The sequence below is a fragment of the Balaenoptera physalus genome (genome assembly GCF_965194825.1).
Source record: "Balaenoptera physalus genome assembly, chromosome: 4".
Lineage (NCBI taxonomy): Eukaryota > Metazoa > Chordata > Mammalia > Artiodactyla > Balaenopteridae > Balaenoptera > Balaenoptera physalus.
The window spans coordinates 92,131,772-92,154,878 of NC_138891.1; the positions used below are offsets into that span (position 1 = coordinate 92,131,772).

At 37.7% G+C, this 23,107-nt stretch overlaps 1 protein-coding gene across 1 annotated transcript in view; it reads left to right on the plus strand.

The window, feature by feature from the left end:
- The window catches only part of LOC309660121 (uncharacterized protein), a 1,229,325-nt gene that overhangs the window by 147,364 nt on the left and 1,058,854 nt on the right, over window positions 1–23,107 (plus strand). The window contains exon 4 of the mRNA XM_082460663.1: window positions 4,791–4,886. Coding sequence (XP_082316789.1) covers window positions 4,791–4,886 — 96 coding nt within the window. The remainder of the gene's footprint in view (window positions 1–4,790; window positions 4,887–23,107) is intronic.

Sequence of the window (23,107 nt, forward strand, 5' to 3'; positions counted from 1 at the left end):
AGCACCTAATTGGCTGAGTTCAGGTCATGTGTGTTTGTCCAAACATCTAGGTCAAGAGCACCTAATTGGCTGAGTTCAGGTCATGTGTGTTTGTCCAAACATCTAGGTCAAGAGCACCTAATTGGCTGAGTTCAGGTCATGTGTGTTTGTCCAAACATCTAGGTCAAGAGCACCTAATTGGCTGAGTTCAGGTCATGTGTGTTTGTCCAAACATCTAGGTCAAGAGCACCTAATTGGCTGAGTTCAGGTCATGTGTGTTTGTCCAAACATCTAGGTCAAGAGCACCTAATTGGCTGAGTTCAGGTCATGTGTGTTTGTCCAAACATCTAGGTCAAGAGCACCTAATTGGCTGAGTTCAGGTCATGTGTGTTTGTCCAAACATCTAGGTCAAGAGCACCTAATTGTCCGAGTTCAGGTCATGTGTGTTTGTCCAAACACCTAGGGATGGTGCCTGATGCAGGGGCGTGTGTACGGGGGCGAGCAGGAGATGAGGAGGTGGACCTTTTTATTTTTAACTCAATTTTATCTATCTATTCATCTCGCAACAATGACAAGAAGCCCCCTCCCCTTACTTACCCTGTTGGAGGTGAAGATACCGACCTTTCTTGTATTCTTGCAGTACTTCGTATATCGGCTTTACTGCATTGTTTTATTTATAATTGACACGTCTGCTTTCCCTTACTAGACCTAATTTATGGAGAAGGATTAAGTTATGTTTTTAGCCTCATCATCTAGAGTGCCTAACAAGTATTAGGAACTTAAAATATATTAGTTGAATAAATTATGTTTAGTTATATCACAGGGAAGGCTAATACAATGAAAACATATGAAATAATAATAGCAAACAAGTACTAATGGAGCACTTGTTATATACTGACAGTTCTCTCATTTCATCCTTATAACAGTCCTGTGAAATAGTTTCTATTCTTTTCTTCATTTTATGCATGAGAGACCAAGGCTCAGGTTAACTAACTTGTTCTAGTTTATATAACTGAAACTGACAGAGCAGGGATTTCAGATTCAGGGCAGTCCAACTTCATCAGAACTGTACTGCCCCCTAGAGGTAAATCAGAGAGAAGAGGAAAAGGGGTCCAGTCTCAGAGAAGAGAGATCTCTAGTTTGCTATTCTCTGTTCTTAGATGTTCACCTTGGATGGATGGCATTTATTTGATGGTAGACAAGCCAGGCAAGAGAGTTTTATGTTTACTGATATGAATGAGATTCTTTTTTGAATTTGATATTATCCTAAAGAAACTGGTGTTTCATCATAACTTGATTAATAAAGCATTCCTTATTTATGGAATTCTTAGCTCTGTGTTTACCTCATAATATAAGCAAATAAAATAAGTATAAATAAATCCACATAAATGTAGATTATTCAAATCAGAATTTACAAATTTTGTATCTCACATCAAAATCTTTGTTTTCTTTATTTAGTTAACAAAAGCCATATCTTTACCCTAAAACTTAAGAATTTTGAGTATTTTTTCTTCTCATCTTTAGAAGTACATCTTTAGAAAATGTACTGAAATCACGGTTGTCTGCTTTTGAAAAGAATTCTTGCCTAAATATGAGTAAGAAAATAGCAGTAATCCAGATATTTTTATTGGCATAAATGTATATGTTTTTATTTTTATGGTGAGTTGTATCTGAGAGAGAGCATATACCTTCTTTTATCAGAAATGATGAAAACATGGGATTGCTCCTTGGGAAACATTAAAAGCAGGTTTTCTTCATGACAGTTAAGAGGACAGAATAGAGTGAATTTAAATGTGATTGCTTTGTATTTGGATGACCAGTTGCTAAAGCAAGGATATATTCTGTTATATCGTCATTTTATTCCTGGTACTTGAGGCATTATAGAAACATGCAGAACTCATACTTGTAATTGCATTCTTATACATGTCTTCTTGTATAGATAGCTCTGTTACTCCAGAAGGCTAATTACTAGTGTGGATTTACTCAACTTGTAAGTTTCAAGTAAATGGACGAGTAGTAAATGCGGACATAGAGGAATAATTTGCATTTAAGTAGGCTTGTGGGAAAGACTTTGTAGGTTATGGAAGATTGAGTATATTTGTGTAAGAGGGAAGAGAGAGGAGAGGGAAGGAAGGAGTAAAGGTATGAAAGAGGCAGGAGATTGTTTATGAAGATGTTAACAAAAGAGTGGAAGGAAAAAGATCAGATTCAGTAATGGAGAGATTGGCGGTGGAAGTAAGAGTAATATAGCCAGAGAAAGGAAATGCAAAGATCATAACCTTGAAGGGGGGTGGGTCTAAAAGATGATAGGATGCAGAGTGGCTGAAGTGGATCACAGTTGTAGTTGTTTGACATTGAGAAGGTCATGGAAGATGGGATGACAGATGTTGGGCTGTAGAAGATTTTCTCTTGGGTGCTAAAGTTTTTAAATAACTTGGGAATGCCCTGGAGGTCACCAGATGATAGTGGTAAAGATGTAGGAAAGTACACAAATGCTCAAGTGTGCCTCAGAAAATGTGCTGAGAGCTGGTGATGGGCAATTGTTGGGAAGCCGCAGTGGAGATTATGTAATGCCAGCTCCTCCAGCCCACTGAATTCAGAGGCGCGGAAGAGAGCAACATCTATTGGAGAGAAACCCGAGAGTGAGCATCAGACAGAAAAATTGAGATTTCCAATCAGGTTAGGAGAAAGTACATCTGTTTTGGGCTTTGGCTTTAATTATTAACACACTCTTAATGAGTTACAACCATGTGGTAGACATCATGCTGGATGTCGGGAATTCAGAGGTTTAAAACAGTGTGTCATCATGAAGAGGGTGGATTTTGAAGCTAGCCTCAGTTGGCTTTCAAATCTGACACCATCACCACTATCTCTGTGGCCCTGTGGAGTTCTTAGCTCACCTGAGACTTTGTTTCCTCTTCTGTAAAATAAAGATATTGATAACTTATCTTGCAGCATTGTTGTGAGGATAAAATAAATTGTAAATAAAAGTTCTATCATTGTGTGGCCTTGCAGTTGCTACCATCATCATTATTGTTGTTGTTGTTATTACTTTGGTGTCTAATCTGATTGGTTGGGGCAGATGACATGCACATACCATGAGCTGGTAGGAAGACTGAGGTTAACTAACCCCTGACAATCTTATGTGGGAACTCTGGCAGTGGGTTAAAGTTTAATGAGCCCTAGGCCAGGCAGTTTTGATGAGATGAGATAAGGAGGTAGAACACACCGAGGGCCACATTAACAGCACTGCCATATGTGTAGTGATCATGGATGCAGACCCAGAAGAAACACTTGCCTCAGAAATCAGAGAAACCATCTGTCTGGGTTTCAGTTTCTTCATTTATTGAGAATATAGACTTCCCTTCTTTCTGTTTGGTTGTTGTGAAGATGACGAGATAAGTGCGTTGACAGCTGTGAGTGATGTGTATCTGAAAGGTTTTGTGTTTATGAATTTTTGTGGACAGAATTTCCTCTCCCCACCATCCTTACAAGACCTGGAGAAAATGGAGAAAAATACTCTCCACAGGAGATTAAACCTAAGAGTAAAAAAAAAAATATATTCTCCTCAGTGTAATTGAAACATTTGTGAATCATATGATAGGGAAAAGACAAAAAAATGTTGTAGCATGTAAATGTTGAAAAATGTAGGCGTGAGCATGCTTGGTAACTTCTAGAGTTGCCGTCAGTCATTAGAAAATGTTTTGCTTAGTAATCAATACTGTAATACGATGAAATGTGACATTTCTCTAAGCCACTCTTGGATCCTTAAAAGGAAGAAAAAAAGACTTCCATTGTTTATTTGGAAGACTATCAGAAAGTGAGGATTTCTTGCCCACTAATATTTCTATCCAGACTTGTGTGACCCTTCCCTTTAACCGATCAGCCATCTCTATCACAGATTCTTCCTCCCCCGCCCCCCACCTGTCTGTTGTCTGGATGGAGCAGGTTCTGCTCATCGGACTCAGCTTTGTGTTTCATTTGGCCTCCAAATAATTGGTTGGATCGAAAATTTTTAAGAGCTAGCCAGTTTAAACTATGGTAACAATAGGTAAAAGTGAGTAAATATAAGGGATTGATTCCTCAGCAAATGCCACCCATTTAAGACCAGATGAAAGAGGTCAACATTCATAATAATAGTGGCTAATATGTTGTGAATGCATCTTTTAACCAGTTTAAAATCCTCATCGAGACATGCTGAGCTTGTTATTACTACCCGATTTTAAAGGTGAGGGCAATTGAAGGAGGAGAATAAAGTCACCTGCTCAAGGACTCCATTTAATCGGTGGCAGAGTTGGGACTGGAAACCTGATAGTATAGCTTTAAGCACTAGGATGCATCATCTTTTCAGGTTTGAAAGACTTAGAGAAGAAATGTTAAAATGGAAAAAAAATCAGTCAATCAATCCATCCATCAAAGGCCTGGAAAGGATTATAGTTGGTTATCAAATTTTAGTATGTGAGGAATAAGAGCACTTTTTGAAATGGGAGAGGTAAATTTAGCACAATAATTGGAAATGTGTTTCATAAATTTATGCAATTTAGTAACCCAAGAAACAGTTTATACTGAAATCCTCCCTTTAAAAAAAACCTCTGATGAAATAGATGTACATTTGAGTATCTTTTAGGGCATACATCCTCTAATTTTTAGGCTTATTTCAGGGAAAACATTAGACTCTTTGCCTTTTATTCTCATGGTGCTGTTTATAGAACCGTAGTACTGGGCTGTAGGAAACGTTCTGTGTTCTGACTTATGAGAACTTAACTTCTTTCTGTGGGTTTGACTTTATTCTCACGTCTTTGTCTCCACAGGGAACTGTCTTACAGTTGTTCAACATCAGCCTGACAACAATGAATGGAACAATGACATGGTGGCTGGCAAGAGGCAAGAGGCTCAGGTTTCCAATAGTTTGTATAATAACTGAATTTATGTAATTTATGAAATACTCTAAAGAGGAACTTTTTATTATGAAATTAACAAGGTAGACTTTCAGATCCTTACATCTGTCTTTGAAAAAATTATCCTGTTCTAATTTGTTGAAATGTAGCCCTTGAATCTTTCATTCAAAAATATGTGTACTGCCTTGGTGTTATTTGCACTTGTGAATTTTTATGAGATTTTCATTTCAAATTGTTAAATGGAATGATTACTTCTATTTTTTTAACTTTTAGTTTTTAAAAGTTATTTCAATTTATTTTCTCTAATTTTTTTTTTTTAATATTTATTTATTTGGCTGCACTGGGTCTCAGTTGCGGCATGAGGGATTTTTTTGTTTTTTAGTTGTGGCACGAGGGATCTTCGTTGCAGCATGCAGAATCTTTAGTTGCGGCATGCGGGATCTTTTAGTTGCAGCATGCAGGATCTTTTATTTGCAGCATGCGAGCTCTTTTAGTTGTGGCATGAGGGATCTAGTTCTCTGACCAGGGATCGAACCTCGGCCCCCTGCATTGGGAGCGCAGAGTCTTAACCATTGGACCACCAGGGAAGTCCCTAAATGTTTTAAAGAAACTTAAGATTTAAAAATACATTTGCAGAGCCAGAGCTATGATGTATTATTATTTTGTAAAATATTTTAGCAAAAAATTGCTAAATTTTTGCAAAGAAGGAATGCGATCATTCAGTAGACTTGTAGAGACACGGATAATGGTTAGCTCTCAATGCAGTTACTCCTGTGTCTTTCCTGCTCTATTTGCCAATAACAAGAATTGAGTTTTTTGGATCCTGTGGTTTGGAAATAAAAAATTACACATTCTACATACTCTTTATTGAGGTATGCTATGTGAGACAAATGGTGTGATGTTCTGCTTGGAGACCAGAAAGCTGAGATGTTCTAGGGGCAGTGGGCATTCCTAGGCGGCGTGTGGGGAAGTAGGATAGAGTGGTGATAAGGTGATGGTTTCCAGAGGCCACAGGAGTTGGACTGGCGGCCTGGCCCAAGGGAGATACCCTGGCCTCTGGGTCACGTCTCTCTCACCCTCTGGGTTTATATGCTGCTTTCGCTCAGGCACATTTCATGCTCACGTGAGAGGAAAACACCCTTACTGGCTTATTAAGGCACAAAGAGGCTTTCACAAATGCTGTCTCTGATAGTTTCTGAAGGGGCTTTTCAGCTGTCACCATGACCCCTGCCGGACTAAACATATGTTTAAAACATGTGGCGGAATGGTCAGGTTGAGAGGCTCTGTTGCCACTTGGTATTATTCCTGGCTCTCTTTTCCAGTCGACTTGCCAGCATTCTAATTGTGTGGGGCTTGCAGCTGCCACAGTCATACTAGTCTCAGTTTGGTGTTTCCAAGCTCCTGAAGATTCCACCACTTCTGCCAGAAGTCCTCCCAGTTGTTACCACCCTGATTGCTTTCAAGTTCAGAGGCAAAGCGGGGGAGTCAGTCTGTCTCTCTCTGTCTCTGTCCTCTTGTGCTCTAGATCATGTTCTGGCTTTTTCTTATTGACGTGCCGTATATTCACGGAGAGCAGCTCTGTTACCTTTGCTTGTATGCAGCCTCCGCAGGGCTCTGTGGAGAACACTTCACGAATGGCTTAAATATCACTCACCAACGTCTTTCTAGTCCCCTCTGTTGTTTCTTGCCAAAAGGGTATCTGGGTTAACTTAAATGCTTCTATTAAGCAGGATATCTTTCCTCTGTGTCAATGCAGTTATTAATGGATCATGAGTAGATCAGTTGTGATATTTAATTCTGGCAGCTTTTCATAAAAGATTTACCCTGTTTATTCAAATGATCCCTTCAATCTCCTGCTGGCTCTGGTACCTAAATGTAGTGGTCCAGATTGGTCGGGTACTATTTACTTTAGTAAAATAATGGATGTGACAAATATTTCAGTTGGTGCAAATGAAATCTCATTAAAGAGTCTGTAATGTGATTGATTCTGATGTTTTTGAGTAGCAGCACTGAAGGAAAGGAGAGAAAGGGGGATTGGAAGACAATTGACATTTGTCTCCCTCAGGATCCATGTTTAGATCTTTATAAGCATTTTCCCATTTAATCCTGGCAAAAGTCCTTTCATCTAGTTAGTTTACTCCTATTTTAAAAATGGGGAAACTGAGGCTCAGAGGGTTAAATATCATATTCTAGGATACATACGTATCTAGTAAGTGGTAGAAATAATTTCAAATCCTGGTGAGTTTGATGCCAAAGTCAGTGTTCTTTCACTTGAATGTACTGCACCCAAGGTTGCTTCACACTTACCTTGGTAAGTGTATAAATGTATATGTGGAAGTCTCCTTACCTGTCCTGTTGCCATCTGTGAAGACTGCCTGCCACAATTATTACCTGCTTTATGAGATGTAAATATAAATTAGTGAGGCTCTTTTAAATAATGTCCTTCCCCTATTTGTGCCAAACGAGAGCTGTCCCCACATATCACGTACCTCAGGAGGTTATGAAATCATACCAAAGCCTGTCCTGGTTAGTGGCCTTTTAGCAATCTCTCTTTGGGAATCTTGCAGTGCAATTAACTTTGAACAGTGTAAGGGCCAGCTTTCTCTCAGAGATTTGTAGAAAGGAGCCGAGATGGGCCAGACATCTGAGGGACTTCATGTTTGCCACCCTCAGTGTCTCTGTGCAGTAGCAGAAAATGTTTTCTTTTGAGAGCAGGGTGGGTTACAGTGAGATGGGGTCTTGAAGGGATGTTTGGAATGTCTGCTGTGGGGAATTAACCAGTGTCACAGGGCAGTAGTGCTGAGGGTCTAGCCCATAATTCAGAGACAGCATGTTTGGTTTATTCTAGGAGCGCTAGATGGTTGGATTGATAAATATATAGAGTGAGTATGGAAAAAGGAACCATGGCAGTGAGGATAATGGCAGCGTGTGGATGAGATGAAGCACTCTGGGTTCTGGTTCTAGGGAAGAAACTGAAACCATAGGAGGGGTGTTGTTAAACAAGAGGATGGGATAAACATCACAAGTGAGAAATAATGTGAGTATAAAGCAGACACTTCACAGGCACAGGGCTGGAAGGATGCCTGCCTTTAATCTGCTGCTGTGAGTGTTTGTGGGGGAGGGGACAGAGGTCACCTGACCAAGTTGAGAGACTTCAAAATAGTATTTTTAAAGGGTTGTAGCTATTCTGTGTTTATAATTTCAGACTAATGTAGAATGCCACTTTGACTATAATTTAAAAAATTCTACTAATTCTAGTGATATCTTTTGCATGATAAAAGCAAATAAAATCAATTTGTAGCTAATTACAAAATTTATATTCAATTTCAAATGTACAGTAGTAAATCAAAGTTGCTAAGAAACCCATGATCTGAGGTCTTCCAGATTTTTTTATTCAATAGGTTCCAGGCCCAGTCTCCCAGTTTTTAAGTTGAGAACAGAAATTGGTCTCCATATTCTGAGATAGAACACATGGAAGTCTTTAGTTCAAGGAAGTTCAGCTTATAATCAAGTTTATAATGACTATATACAGTCTTAGTAGGTGAAATGAGCCATACATTTGTCTTTTAGAAAACAACTGCATTTACATTAGAGAGAATTTCAAAGATAAACTAGCATGAAATTTCATGAATATTGTCTTTCTTATATAAACTGAACCCTACATACAATAGTGAAATCTTCTGGTATAAATTTACAACCTGTATATTCTGATAAGTTGAAGATTTTCTAAATGTCACAAAATTGTCATAAGAAATATCATCATCGAAATTGCTTTTCACAAAAGCTCTCCTTTATTACTTCTACTGAATAATTTATATGTTTTGGAAATGGTGTGTGTTAATTTTTATGAAAAGTAATAATGTGATTTATTTGAAAGGTCTTTTTTCTGAGAATAAATCAATTCTTCTTAATCAGTTGTCTAATCTGCAAGCATTTTAGGTATAAATCAGGTTACAAATTAAGTCAGAAATCTAAGTTAGACACAGATTGATTTTGATTTTGATTCCACTTGCCTTCAAGTGAAATAGCCTGGACCCAATAAAATTCTCTCCATTGATTTCTAGAAATGGCATTTGGGGTAGCCTCATGGTATTAATGTGATTGTCATGGCCTGGTATTTGTACTCAGCTGTGGTAGTAGAGTAAGTTGAAATTGATAAGATTGGATAAATAGCATTCTTCAGATGTTCTGGATGACAGCATATCTAATGTAATTGCATTTGTCTGCCAGTTTCTGTGTGTTAGAGCACAAAAGATTTTGATCCATGAATAATTTCGATAAAGAAATTCAACTCACTTCCTTCTATAGTATACTACAAATTGTAAATTTTCATTACAACTATTCAATCACTTGAGAAAAGAATGCATTTTAAATCAGGTTCCATGCCAAATATCTCATTTATGGAGCTGTGCTGCTTAAAATTGGACAAATTGATTACTTTGGTGAATGTTGAAAATCTCAGTTGGAAACATTAAAACCAACTTTATTAGTTCTAGGATCTAGTAATACATATACTTGTGTAATAAATATTAGGAGCTACTAATAGACCAGCTTTTAAGTGAGAGAATATCCATTTGCTTAATTGTGGTGAATTATCGGGATATGACTATGTAGGCCTGGGTGCTGAAATATGACTAAAACATTCATGAATGCTACCAGCTCCTTTAGGAAGCTAATAAATATGCCCGTTAGATAGTCTTATGAGATACTGTGGGCTTCAAGGCCTGATCATAATGGTTGATTTATGCCTGTGTAGCTACTTTTATTACAAGATCATGAAAGGCTATGCAGTCATTCACTAACTGATCACCACAATCCCTTTATGAGTGAAATGGCTGGTATTTATTGTTCCTTCAGTATCTGGTCACTTTTCAAGAGGCTAACATTTTAATCAATCTCTTTTGGTTCCAGTAACTTCATAATTTGAATACATGATACTGAATTGAACTATGATGTTTAGAAACTCATTTATGTTTCACTTTAAAAGATAGCTCATTTTATCAAAAGTTTTATTCCTACCTCCATGCAGTCTTTCCTTACTTTTTTTCATATTAATTTTAACTCTGTAGCTTTGACAAGGTTTTCTGGTTTCTGTCATGAAGAATCACAGAATTGTGATTGGAACTGACCTTTAAAGTTTCAGGTTCTGACTCCAAGCCTCAATCCACTCTGGGCATCTCTGAAAGATGGGCGTTGGGCCAGGATCATAAGTGTTTTCCCTGGAGTTTGTAGCAAGAAAGCCCTGATTTGAGTCTCTACCTAATGAACCTGGTGGGGTTATTGCAAATTTTTGAGATCAGCTTTTCAGTTAAGAGACAGCTTGAGTGGTTATAGTTTTATTTTTATACCAAGGTAAAACTTCTCTTGCAGTGACCTTAGGAATTAATAGAGTATGTAGCTTCTACTATTTTGACACTTTTAATGACTGATATGTTCTTTAGTTTTCCATATTCTGTGGTAAATATTTCTATTTCTAATTTCTTCAATCCCAAAATAATGACATGGTTTCCGGAGGTCTTGTAGATCACTCTCATCAGTATTTTCTCCTGATATCCACAGTAGTCTTAAATTTTTGTTGCCAGAATTGCACATGCTGGTGAAAAGCTGTAATAGCTAACCTTTTTTTTTTTTTCCTAAAGTAGGCATCGTACTAAGTAGTTTATATGCATTATGTATTTTAAAAAGTTAAACATTTTATTTTAAGGTAATTATAGACTTTATCACCAATAGTTGTAATAAATGATGCAGAGAGATCACATGTATCCTTTACTCCGTTTTTCCCAATGGTAATATATTCCAAAATTATAATATGTTATCATAACCAGGAAGTTGACATTGATGCGATTAATCTGTCTTTTCAGATTTCCCCAGTTTTATTTATCCTTTGTGTTGGTGTATTGAGCTCTATACAGTTGTATCAATGGCGTATGTCCACCACAGTCCAGAGATGGGATATCCATCACCTGAAAGATCCCTTGTGTTGTCCCTTATGCAGACACATCCCCTTCCTTCCTGCTTCCCCTCCCCAACCCCATCCTTAACTCCTGGCAACCACTAATCTGTTCTCCGTTTCTCTAATTTTGTCATTTCATGAACGTTGTATAAATGTAATCCTAACAGGTATGCAAACTTTTGGAGACTGGCTTTTTTTTTTTTTTTTTTTTACCAAGTAAAGTTATCTGGATAAACATTCAACCTATTGTATGTATCAAGGGTTTGTTCTTTTTTATTGCTAAGGAGTATTATATGGTATGGATGTACCACAATTTGTTTATCCATTAACCTGTTAAAAGACATCTGGATAGCTTCTAGTTTTAGGCTATTAGAACATGAACAGTCGTGTACAGGTTTTTTTGTGTGAGCATGCATTTTCTCTGCGATGAATGCCCAAGAATGCAGTTGCTATTGTGTGGTAATTGTATGTTTAGTTTTCGAAGAAACTGCCAAACAGTTTTTTCAGAGTTTCGTACCAGCAATGTATGAGTGATCTAGTTTCTCCATATCCTTGCCTGTATTTGGTGTTGGGGTACTTTTTAAAACATTGTAGCTATTCTGATAGGTGTGTACTATCTCACTGTAGTATTAACATGCATTTTTTTAAATGGTTAATGATTTGAATATTTTTTCACGAGTTTTTTGCCATTTGTGTATCCTTTTCAGTGAAACGTCTGTGCATGTCTTTTGCCTATTTTCTAAATGGATTGTTTGTTGTTTTGTTTGAGAATTCTTTATATATTCTACTAGTCCTTTGTTGGTTTGGAAAATTTCCTCTCAGTCTGTATCTTGTCTTTTCAATCTTTTAACAGGGTCTTTTGCAGAGCAAGAATTCTTAATTTTGATGAAGTTCAATTTTCAATTTTTCCTTTTATAGGTTATGCTTTTGGTGCTCAGTCTAAGAACTCTTTGCCTGGCTCTAGTCCCAGATGATTTTTCTCTGTTTTTTCCCCCCCGGAAAGTTTTATAGCATTCTATTTTATGTTTAAGTACATGATATATTTTAGTTGATTTTGGATAAGGTGTGTGGTTTAAGTTGAGATTCAGTTTTTTTTTTTTCCCCCCCTAGGGATGTCCAGTTGCTCCAGACCGTTTGTTTAAAAGGCTATTTATTCTTCCTTCACTGAGTTGCTTTTGCACCATTGGAAAAATCAATTGCATGTATTTATGTGGGTCTATTTGTGGGTTCTCTGTTCGTTCCATTTATCTATTTTCTGTCACTTCACCAGTACCACACTCTCTTGATTATGTAGATGTACTGTATATAATTAGGTAGAGTGATTATTCTCACTTTATTTTTCGATTCAAAATTGTTTTAGTTAGACAAGAGTGGCCAAGATGACAGAGTAAGAAGACTCCGAGTTCATCTCGTACAGGCACACCAGAATTACAACTCTTTACAGAGCAATTATTGATGAGAATGACCTGAAGACTAGCAGAAAAAATTTTCAGAACTAAAGATATAAAGAAGGAGCCACAATGAGATGGGTAGGAGGGGGCGGAGACGTGGTACAGTCAAGACCCATACCCCAGGGTAGGTGACCCACAAATGGGAGGATAATCACAATTTCTGAGGTTCTTTCCAAGGATCAAGGGGTCCAAGCCCCACACTGGGCTCCCCAGTCCAGGGGTCCTGCATCAGGAAGATGAGCCCCAAGAATTTCTGGCTTTGAAGTGCATTGGGGCTTGTGTTTGTGAGACCCAGAGGGCTGTGGGATTCAGAGACTCCACTCTTAAAGGTCACATGCAAAATCTCACACCCTTTGGCACCCTGTGTCAACAGAGTGCTTTGAAAGTAGCCTGGGTCAGACTTAACTTGCTTATCTTGGAGAAGCCTCCCAGAGAAGGCAGAAGGCCACTGGGATTCCCACCGGAGACAAAGATACTGGCAGCAGCCCTTTTTGGGAGCTCGTTCTACCACGAGAACACTAGTGCTGGCAAGTGCCATTTTGCAGTCCTCCCTCTAGAATGTTAGTGCTGGGACACAGCCCTGGCCACCAGACAGTGGGCACCAATCCACCCCATGCTGAGCAGCCAGTTGTACCGGGACGTGACCCCGCCCACCAGCAGGCTGGCACCAGCCCCAGGTCCCCTGGCCTCACAACCAGCCACTATGGGGCCCAGCTTCTGCCACTAGTGGACTGGCACCAGCTCTGGAATCCCCCAGCCCCACAGCCAGCTGCTTTGGGACCCTGGGCCCATAGCCAGCCCACTGGGACCTGGCCCTGCCTGAGGGTGGGCCAGCACAGCCCTGGGAGGCCCTGGTCCAGGCATCCAGCTGCCCCAGGACCCCATAGGCCTGCAGTTAGCAGGCCGGCACCAGTCCCAGGATGTTCAAGGCCCTGGCCCTGCCCACCAGTGGGCCAGCACCAGCCTCAGGACTCCCCAGATCCCACAGCCAGCTGCCAAAGGGCACTGGCCCTGGGACCCCCCAAGGCCCCTCAGCCAGTCATGCCAGGACCCAGCCCCATCCACCAGTGGGCTAGCATCAGTCCTGGGAGTCCCGACGCCATGTAGCCAGCCGCTCCAGGACTCAGCCTTGCCCTAGAAACAAAAGTCCAGGGCTCGATGGCTTTGCAGGTGAGTTCTACCAATCATCTAGAGAAGAGTTAACACCAGTCCTTCTCAAACTATTCCGAAAAATTTGCAGAGGAAGGAATGCTTCTGAACTCATTCTGTGAGGCCAGCATCACCTTGATACCAAAACCAGACACAGATATTACAAAAAAAGAAAATTAATGAGATGATGGATGTTTACTAAACTTATTGTGTTAATCATTTCATGATGCATGTAATTCAAATCATGCTGTACACCTTAAGCTTACACAGTGCTGTATGTCAATTATATCTCAATAACACTGGAAAAATTGTTTTAGTTACTCTAGGTCCTGTATCTTTCCATAAAATATAGAAATAAGCTTGTCTATGTATGTACAACACCTCTGTGAGATTTTGATAGGGATGTTTTAAATCTATAAATCAACTTAGGGAGAATTGACATCTTTACTATGTTAAATATTCCAATACATGAACATGGTATGTCTCCCCATTTACTTAGATCTTTGATTTCTTTCATCAGCATTTTGTAATTTTAAACATACAGATCCTGTTCATGTTTTGATAAGATTATACCTGAGTATTTCAGTGTTTTTGAGGTGACTGTAAAAGGTACTGTGTTTTTAAATTTTAGTCAGCATATTCATTGCTAGTGTATAGGAATGCTATTGATTTTTTTGTGTTGATCTTGTGTCCTTCAGCCTTGCTGAATTCACGTATTACTTCTACAAGCATTTTTGTAGATTCCTTGGGATTTCCTACACAGAAAATCACGTGATCTGCACATAAGTTTCTTACTTTCCAAACTGTATGCCTTTTATTTCTTTTTCTTGTCTTATTGCAGTGGCTAGAACTATGTTGACTAAGAGAAGTGAGAGTGGCTATCTTTGCCTTGTTCTTAATCTTAGGAGGAAAGCATTCAGTGTTTTACTGTTAAGTATGTTATTAGCTATAGGTTTCTTGTAGATGCTCTTTATCAAGTTAAGGTAGTTTCCCCCATTCCTAACTTGCTGAGTTTTTTTTCTTCTTTAGCTGTTAGTACTGTGGATTATAGTAATTGATTTTCAAATGCTGAGACAGCCTTTTATACCTGGAACAAATCCCACTGGGCCATGGTGTTTAATTCATTTTATACATCGCTCAATTTGATTTGCCAATGTTTTTGAGGATTTTTGCATCTAAGTTCATAAGAGATACTGGTTTGCAGTTTTTGCTTTTTGTCCTATCTTTGTCTGATTTTGATATTTTGGTAAGACTGGCCTCATAAAATGAGCTTGGAAGTGGTCCCTCTTTTGTTTTCTGGAAGAGATTGTATATTTTTTCTTGAAACATTTAGTAGAGTTCTCCAATGGAATCATTTGGTTGGAGATTTCTTTTCTGGAAGTTTTAAGTTGTGGGTTCAATTTCTTTAATGATTATAGGTCTATTGAGATATTTCCTTCATCTTAATTGAGATTTGGTAGTTTGTGGTGTTCAAGGAGTTGGTACATATCATCTAAGTTGTTGAATATATGAACATATTTTTCTATCAACTCTGCCAATCTGTGAATTTAATTGATGATTTTAGACCACTTGCATTTTAGGTAATTATTAATATTTTAGGGCATAAGTCTGTCATTTCAGTGTTTATTTTCTGTTTCCTGCATTTCTCATTTTTATGTTTCTTTTTGCTTTCCTTTGCGTTACTCAAACATTTCCTAGGATTCTATCTTGATTTATTTATAATGTTTTTTTAGTGTATTTCTTTAATAGATTTCTTAGTGGTTTCTCTGTGTTTTATAATATATACACAAAGAGTATAATATAATATAATATACATGTGTTTATTATCAAAGTGGTATCAATATTTTACCACTTTTATTGAAGTGTATACCTTACTGCTGTTTAGGTCTATCTTCCCTGCTTTTAAGTGTCATTGTCTTGAGTATCAGATAGTGTTACAATTTTTGTTTCAATAATTGAGTATGATTTATAAAATTCATGAGGAGATAATCTATTACATGTACTCATATTTGTGCTCTTTCAGTTGTTCTTTCTTCCTTCCTGATACTCCAAGGTTCTTTCTTTTATCATTTCCTTTCTGTTTGAAGAATTTTTTTTAGTCATTATTTATAGTCCTGTCTGCTATCAACAAATTGTTTTAGTTTTTCTTCATCAGAGACTTTATTTTCTCCATATACCTGAAGGATAGTTTCACTGGTCATAGAATCTATAGTTGACCGTTCTTTTCTTTCAGCATTTGAAAAAAGTTGTGCCACTTTCTTCTGGCCTCCAAAGCTTCATATAAAAAATCTGCTGTTGTTCAAATTAGTTTTCCTTGTACGTGTGTTGTTTCTCTCTGGCTGCTTTTAAGATTTTCTATTTGTCTTTAGTTTTCAGAAGTTTAATTATGGTGGTGTATCTTGGCTTAAATTTCTTTGGATTTATTTTATTTGGGGTTTGCTCAACCTCTTGAATCTGTCGCTTTATGTCCTTTGCCAAATTTGGGAAGTATTCTGTCATTATTTCTTCAAGCACTTTTTTAGCCCTACTCTCTCCTAGTCTTCTGAGACTTTAATGATACAAGGTGTTGGGCTTTTTGCTGTTTATCCTTCAGGTCCCTCTCGCTCCCTCCCTCCCCTCTCCCTCCTTCTCTCTCTCTCTCTCTGTTGTTCAGGATGGTATAAATTCCATTGATCACTGAGCCTATCCTCTGTTATCTACACTATACTGTTGAGCCCATTCATGAGAGTCCATTCTCCACCCCCCCCATTGTATTTCTCAGTTCTGTTTTTTTTTGGTTTGGTCATTATTATTATTACTTTACAAATTCTGTTATTTGCTGCGACTTTTTAATTTTTCATTTGTTTTAAGAGAATTTGTAATTGCTTGTTGAAGTATTTTTTTTCAGTCACTTGTTTTGGGCATTTTTATGTTTTTTATATTCAGTTTCTCTATATTTTTATCTCTTTTTAAAAAAATTGTAGTTTGTTGAAGTATTTTTATGATGGTTGCTTTAAGATTATTGTCAGGTAATTCCAACATCTAATTTACTTTGTTGTTTATATCAGTTGATTGTTTTTTTCTCCTTCAAGTTGTGATTTTCCTAGTTCTTGGTATGAGAAGTGATTTTCCTTCTTTCCTTCCTTCCTTTTTTTCTTTTTTTTCCTTTATTCTGAACATCTTGGTTATTATGTTATGAGACTCTGGGTCTCAGTTAAATCTTTATTTTAGTAAGCAGTCATCCTGTTTAGATTTAGCTTGCAGGTCCTGGCCTACTTTCTGGATTGTGATTCCAGTGGAAGTTTAATCTTAAGACCTTTGTGGTGCTATTTTCATCTGTTTATTGTCTGGTGCTGCCTGGACTTCTAATGGTGCTTCTTGAAGCTGCAGGGAGCTTCCCCAGTCCAGACTTGATGGTTCCTCTAGCTGGGAGAAGGGAGTCACATGGTTCACGGCGGGGGACAAGCACTTCTTAGGCCAGGCACTTGTCATTGCCCCTGTTGTTACGGTCTGGAGAAAGGGATTCTCTAGCCTGTGGAGACTAAGAGGCTTCCTGAGCTGGGCCACTTGATGTGGTGGGATTCCACCTTGCCAGTGGCGTCTGGTGACTCTCGGTGGGGGAGGGTAGTCTCAGGCCCAGCAGAGGAGAGTGCTTTGTCTGGCCTTTTATTTTCAGTGGGGTTTCTGACCAGTCTCCACTGCCAGTTATTGTTGAGCTCACTTAGTGTTGTCATTGGGATTCTATTTGATCTGGGGGAAAAAAATGAACCTGTATGGATCACCTTCTGTTGATAGGTTGGAAATGCCAGGTCTGGGTTGCCTTCTTTTGTTGAGTTGGATGTCATGTCCTAGGTTCGTTCCATAATCAGTCTATCTTCCTCTTTCCACATTTCAGGTTTCTCTTTCTCTTGCATCATTTCTAGGGTTATATTTGTTCTTAGTGGGGAGAAGCAAACAGAAATGAGCCTATGCCATCTTATTTAGTATGTACTATTTATTTTAATTCTAGGTACTGCCCAGTGCCATAGGAATAATTGCCTCCCTGCTGCTGCCTGCCCAATAAGATGTTTTTTCAGTAATTGCTGTTTTAGCTGTCAAAATGTTTTGAAAATCTTAAGAGGATTTTATTTTTATATTAATTCATAGTCCAGTAAAAATTAAAATCATACATTTGGGAAGACTGTAGTTAATGTTGTTTCCAGGGATTATCTTCTTTTTTTTTTCTTGTCTTCCTCAATAGTATAATAAGCCACTTTTGAAATTGTCTCTAAGATAAAGTCAAACCTCATAGTTTCTGGAATCATTATACCTCTTTAAGAAATTTCCTTGTATTCCATCATTTGAGATCCTTAAAAACTATATGAATTCTGTATCTTTTGCTTTTGGGTATAATATTAATACAGGGACTTGCATCATTTAGATATACTCTTATTTCATTACCTATCTCTCTTTCTTTAATCATTCCAGACTATTCTCCCATCTGATTGTGTTTTACAAGGGTTTCAATATTATCATTCATTTCATTGGTGAAAATGGAAGAAGCACAGGAGTTGAATAGATCTGTGGTCTTTATCTGTTAATATTGTACTATTTTCTCCAAAAAGGAGCCTATCCATTCTTAGGCCTTCATTTGTTCTGAATACATATTTTGTTCTTTATCACATTCTCTATCACTTTTCTTTGGTCTTCACTCCGAACTTTCTTTTTTTCTGGGTCCTACAAGTCTTAACAGTTCTCCTAAATAAAGAAAATTGGTCACTGTCATTACATAAGAAATATGGTTAAATTTTTCTCAACTGTCAAAGTAATACTATTATATGTAGACAGTACATTGCATTATGTGCTCTCCATCATATGCAGTGATAAAAATGATCTATTATTATCCCATGAGAATGGAGTCCCTTTCTTTGGATAGCTGTGTGTGTGTGTGTGTGTGTGTGAGTGTGTGTGTGTTAAAGGATTTTGCTTTTATCCATTTATATGATTTTATCATATAAATGATATGTGTATGTGTTAAAGGATTTTGCTTTTATCCATTTATATGATTTTATCCTTTTTTTCCTTTGAAATCATGGCCATGTTTTTGATATAGCTGTCAGGTGTAGGGGTACAATTAGACTAGGGAACTAGTCATATGAAATTTGAACTCAGACATGAGTCTCAAAGCAGTGTCTGAATTGAACTAGCTGGATACTAAATTATAGTATGCAGAATTTTAGTCAACTGAGTGGGCTTTACAGTAGTGTTAGGAAGTTCCTTTTGCCATGCATAGGAGATTATTTCAGTTTTTGAGTACTATACTCAATATTTTGTTCTACCTATTCATACATGGTCATGAAAGAGCTATTCATTATCCATGACTAACTTACTCAGATGAAACTTATTTTGCTGATCATTCTTATTTTCAGACAAACCCTATAGCCCAAGATTATTTCTCATCCTTATTTTCCATGTAAATAAACATACCTCCCCTATTTTTAATATTATTTTATGTCTCCTTCCATTTCTCTGGATAGTAACTGTCCTGTCCAATGTGAGGAATTATCTTACCCTCAGACCAGAGAAGGCAGCAAGTAGATGCTGTAGTTAAGTGTATGGCTTTGTAATCAGAATGCATCCTAACTTCACAACTGAGTAGCTTAGCTTTGTGACTTTGGACAAGTCAATTAAAGTTCTTAAAACCTCAGAACAAACTGAAAAGGCGATAGTTTATTTTTTACAGTTCCAACAGTTAAATTGATCTAATTATAGTTGAGTTTTATCTGTTCTGAGGTCCACCCATAGGCCTCATCCAGTGGTGTTTCTCTCTTCTTTCCTTTCTTCCTTCCATCCCTCCCTCCCTCCCTTCTTCCCTTCCTTCCTTATTGTTTTTAATTGATATATAATTTAGATACCACAAAATTAACCTGCTTAAAAGTGCACAGTTAATGGTTTTTGGTACATTCAGAAGGTTGTACAACCATCACCATTATCTAATTCCAGAACGTTTTCATCACCCCAGAAAGAAATCCTGTATCCATTGACATTAACTCTCTGTTCCCTCTCCCCCTGGCAACCACTAATCTACTTTCTGTTTCTATGGATTTGCCTATTCTGGATAGTTCATATAATGGAATCATAAAATATATGGCCTTTTGTGTCTGGCTTCTTTCACTTAGCATGATGTTTTCAAGGTTTATCCATATTATAGCATGTATCATACTTCATTCCTTTTTGTGGCTTAATAATATTCCATTGTATGGAATGGATGCACCATATTTTTTTTATCCATTCATCGGTTGATGGATATTTGGGTGGTTTCCACTTTTTGGCTTTTTGCTGCTATAAACATTCATGTATAGGTTTTTGTATGCATATATGTGTTCGTATATGTTTTAAGTCTCTCAATTATGTATCTGGTGGAATTACTGAGTCATCTGGTAAATCTGTGGTTAGCTTTTTAAGGAACTAACAAACCGTTTTCCAAAGCGGTTGCACAATTTTACACTCCCAGCAGTGTATAAGGTTCTGACTTTCCTCTACATCCTCACCAACACTTATAATTTTTTTTTATAGCCATCTTTGTGAGTGAAGTGGTGTCTCATTGTGGTTTTGATTTGCATTTCCCTAATGACTTCAAGCTCATCTCCCACCTTTTCTAAATATATTACAGTGTTAACTCAGTAAAAGCTTGTCTACCTGTGTCTTTTTTTAATCTCTTTTGTTTCCTATACCTAGAATGCCCTTATCTGTACCTCTTTTGATAACACTTGTCATCCTCGAAGACTCATGGTTAAATCAACACTTTATCCATGAAATAACTACTCCATATAAAAGTAACCTTGCAATTATTTAAACCTCCATAACACTTAATGCTTCCTTTATTATAATTATTTTACCACTTATCATAATTTTATAGTGGTATTGTACCTCTGCATAACAAATTTTAATCTATTTAAAATAAAAGATAGTCTCTGCAATTTTGGTTTTCTCTAAAGTGACAATATGTATTTTCTATATCATAGACAATCAGATATTAGTGAATTGAACTGATTATCCTGCAATTCTCTCCTTTCCTTTTGTGTTCCACAGTAGTTTGGGCTCTTAGTAGTTCCTGTCTGCCTTAATTTGATAAAATCCTAACCAGTTTGCCTGACTCTATCTGTTTTCAGTCTAAATCAATCTATATATTGTGTGATGTAATTTTACAAGCCAGGACAAATCATGTCTTTTTTTTTTGCTCCAAACACACTATTGCCTTCTAAATAAGATCCAGTTTGCTTAATATGGCACCCAAGACCCTCCTGCCTCTTCTCCTTATCTACTCAGTGCCTAAACTCTATGCATTCATCTTGATTCCTTAAATAAGCTCTTTGGTGTCATGGTACACATAGGAATAACATGAGTAAGTCACCCTGGGGTAGCTGCGCACAACTACTTCTGACAGTGGTAATTGGCCTGTGGTCTCTGGCTACTCACTGTTCACCCAATTGTCTTGAGAGTTGAGGGGAATTTATTTAAACACTACCAAACCCATTTATGACACACATTGGCAGAAGTTTTGCACCATGCTTTTGTACACCTTGACTTTTGCTCATGTTGTCTCTTTTCCTGGGAAACTTTGTCCTTCACCAATTCCATGTGCCCTCCATCCCCTCCTCCCAACGTGGCTTCTGTTGTCAGAATGTATGCCTGTCTTTCAAGGCCTGACTCTGATGTTGCCTCAAAACTTTTTTTTTTGATGTCTTCTTCTAAAACCAATTTGTTTTGTTTTCCCCATAACATTTTATTTTGCATTTTCTGTAAAACTACAAATAATCTTTCTGGTATCAGTTAATTCTTGATAGCTTTCCTTCTTTCAGCCTCATATGGTTGAAAATTTTTGATGTGCACTCCAATCACTATTTAATCCACTCACTTTTTAAATCTTCCTTAGCAGATAAGGTGTAACCTACACATATAAAACATGGAACAAACATTTTTGAGTTGAATTGTTGGGTATCTAATAAGAGTAATATGTTATGTTTTATGTAGGACAATTACATTGGCAGTGTTTCTAGTCATTTCTTTTTAAAAAGAGATTAATCTTGATTTTGCTATATCATTTTTTTCAAAATCATTAGGTCAGTGGTTCTCTAACTTTAGTGTACATATATTTACCTGGAAGACTTGTTAAAACACAGACCGCTAGGCTCCAATCCCATGGTTTCTGATTTAATAGGTGTGGGGTAGTATCCAAAATTAGCATTTCTAACAAGTTTGCTTGTGATGCTGATGCTGTTGATCAAGGGGTTACATTTTGAAAAATTGTGCTTTAGGCTACAGATATACGTTTTTATGCTTCAGGAGGCCTTGTAAAAATATCTCATTTTAGAAGGATTTTTTTTTTTTTTTTTGCATATGTGTGACAAGACAGAAGTGTTGCGGGATGCATTAAAACCAGAGGTTAGGCTTTCTAACCTCAACCATGTTTTGTTGGGCTTATAACTAGGAAATAATAATGTTCCTTTGGGATTTACTCTTTTGCAGATATATTGGATCTCTCAAACTATAGATGTACAGTGCTGTGTCAGAGATTGTTCTCTTTGTGGCCCAGGGATCAAGGAACATTCTTGGAGCCTCTGTATTTTGCTTAGCGTCTGCTAGAAGCCAGAGATCACCAAGTCTACACTATTTGTGTTCAAATTCTAGAGGAGAGAGAGGAGAAGGTCCAGGTTCATTGCTGGACCTTGTTGCCATCTTGAAAATGGGTGATTATAGCAAATGTGTGGCATAGAGAAGAGTAGAACTATGAGTGAGAGAGAGATGCATGGTCCTGGTGCCACATGGTTTCCATATTATGCCCTGTGAAGGATATTTTTCCCAATAAAGAATAGTCCATTATTAAAGGCAGTGGCATTTTAATTACGTTGTGAGTTTACCAGGGCTTGTGGACAATACTGTGAAGCTGGCCATCATTTATAACACTGCTTATGGGATAATTCTGAGTTCCAAATAGCCAATTTGCAAATCAACTTAGAGAACGCAACCTATCTCCAAATTGGGAACTGCTTGTATTGCAATTTCTAGAGTGTATTTGTTCTACTCATTTCCCCAAATGGTTCGTTTGTATATAGCAGGGCAGTAATATGAGCAGGTGCTTAGTCTGTACAGAGGAATTGACAATTTCTTATAGCTAGACATTGTTTATTCACATAGAGTGGAGACAAGGATATAAAAACCTTCTTAAGGTAGTTGCAAATTTTAGCTCTGGATCAAAGAAAGGCTAAAGGCTAGTTCTGGATCAAAGAAAGGCTAAAGGCTACATCTACGTACTTGCCAACACTCCAGTGTGGTAAGTATCCTAAAGCCATTGTGTCAGTAGTGACCACTCTGGGCATGTTTGGCTGGTGGGCAGGCTGAGGAAGACCCTGAGGAAGGAAGGACCAGGACTAAAGTATAGCACTGGCTTTGACACGTAGCACTTGTCCAAAAATAGTGGCCAAGAGGGTTGTGCATGTTTATTTTACCAAATTATGTGTTAAGTTGATTGTACGGTATCAATAATGATAGCTAGGCGAGCGGTTTTGAGCAAGGGATTGTGGTAATCTCTTGTCACCAGATGGGTTCTCCAAGAGGCCAACTCTGAGCCAGAGACGGACATGTAGAATGTTTATGAGGGTGGGCTCTTAGGATCAGTATCTATAGGAAAAATGTAGGGAAGCAGGGCTGGACTGAGG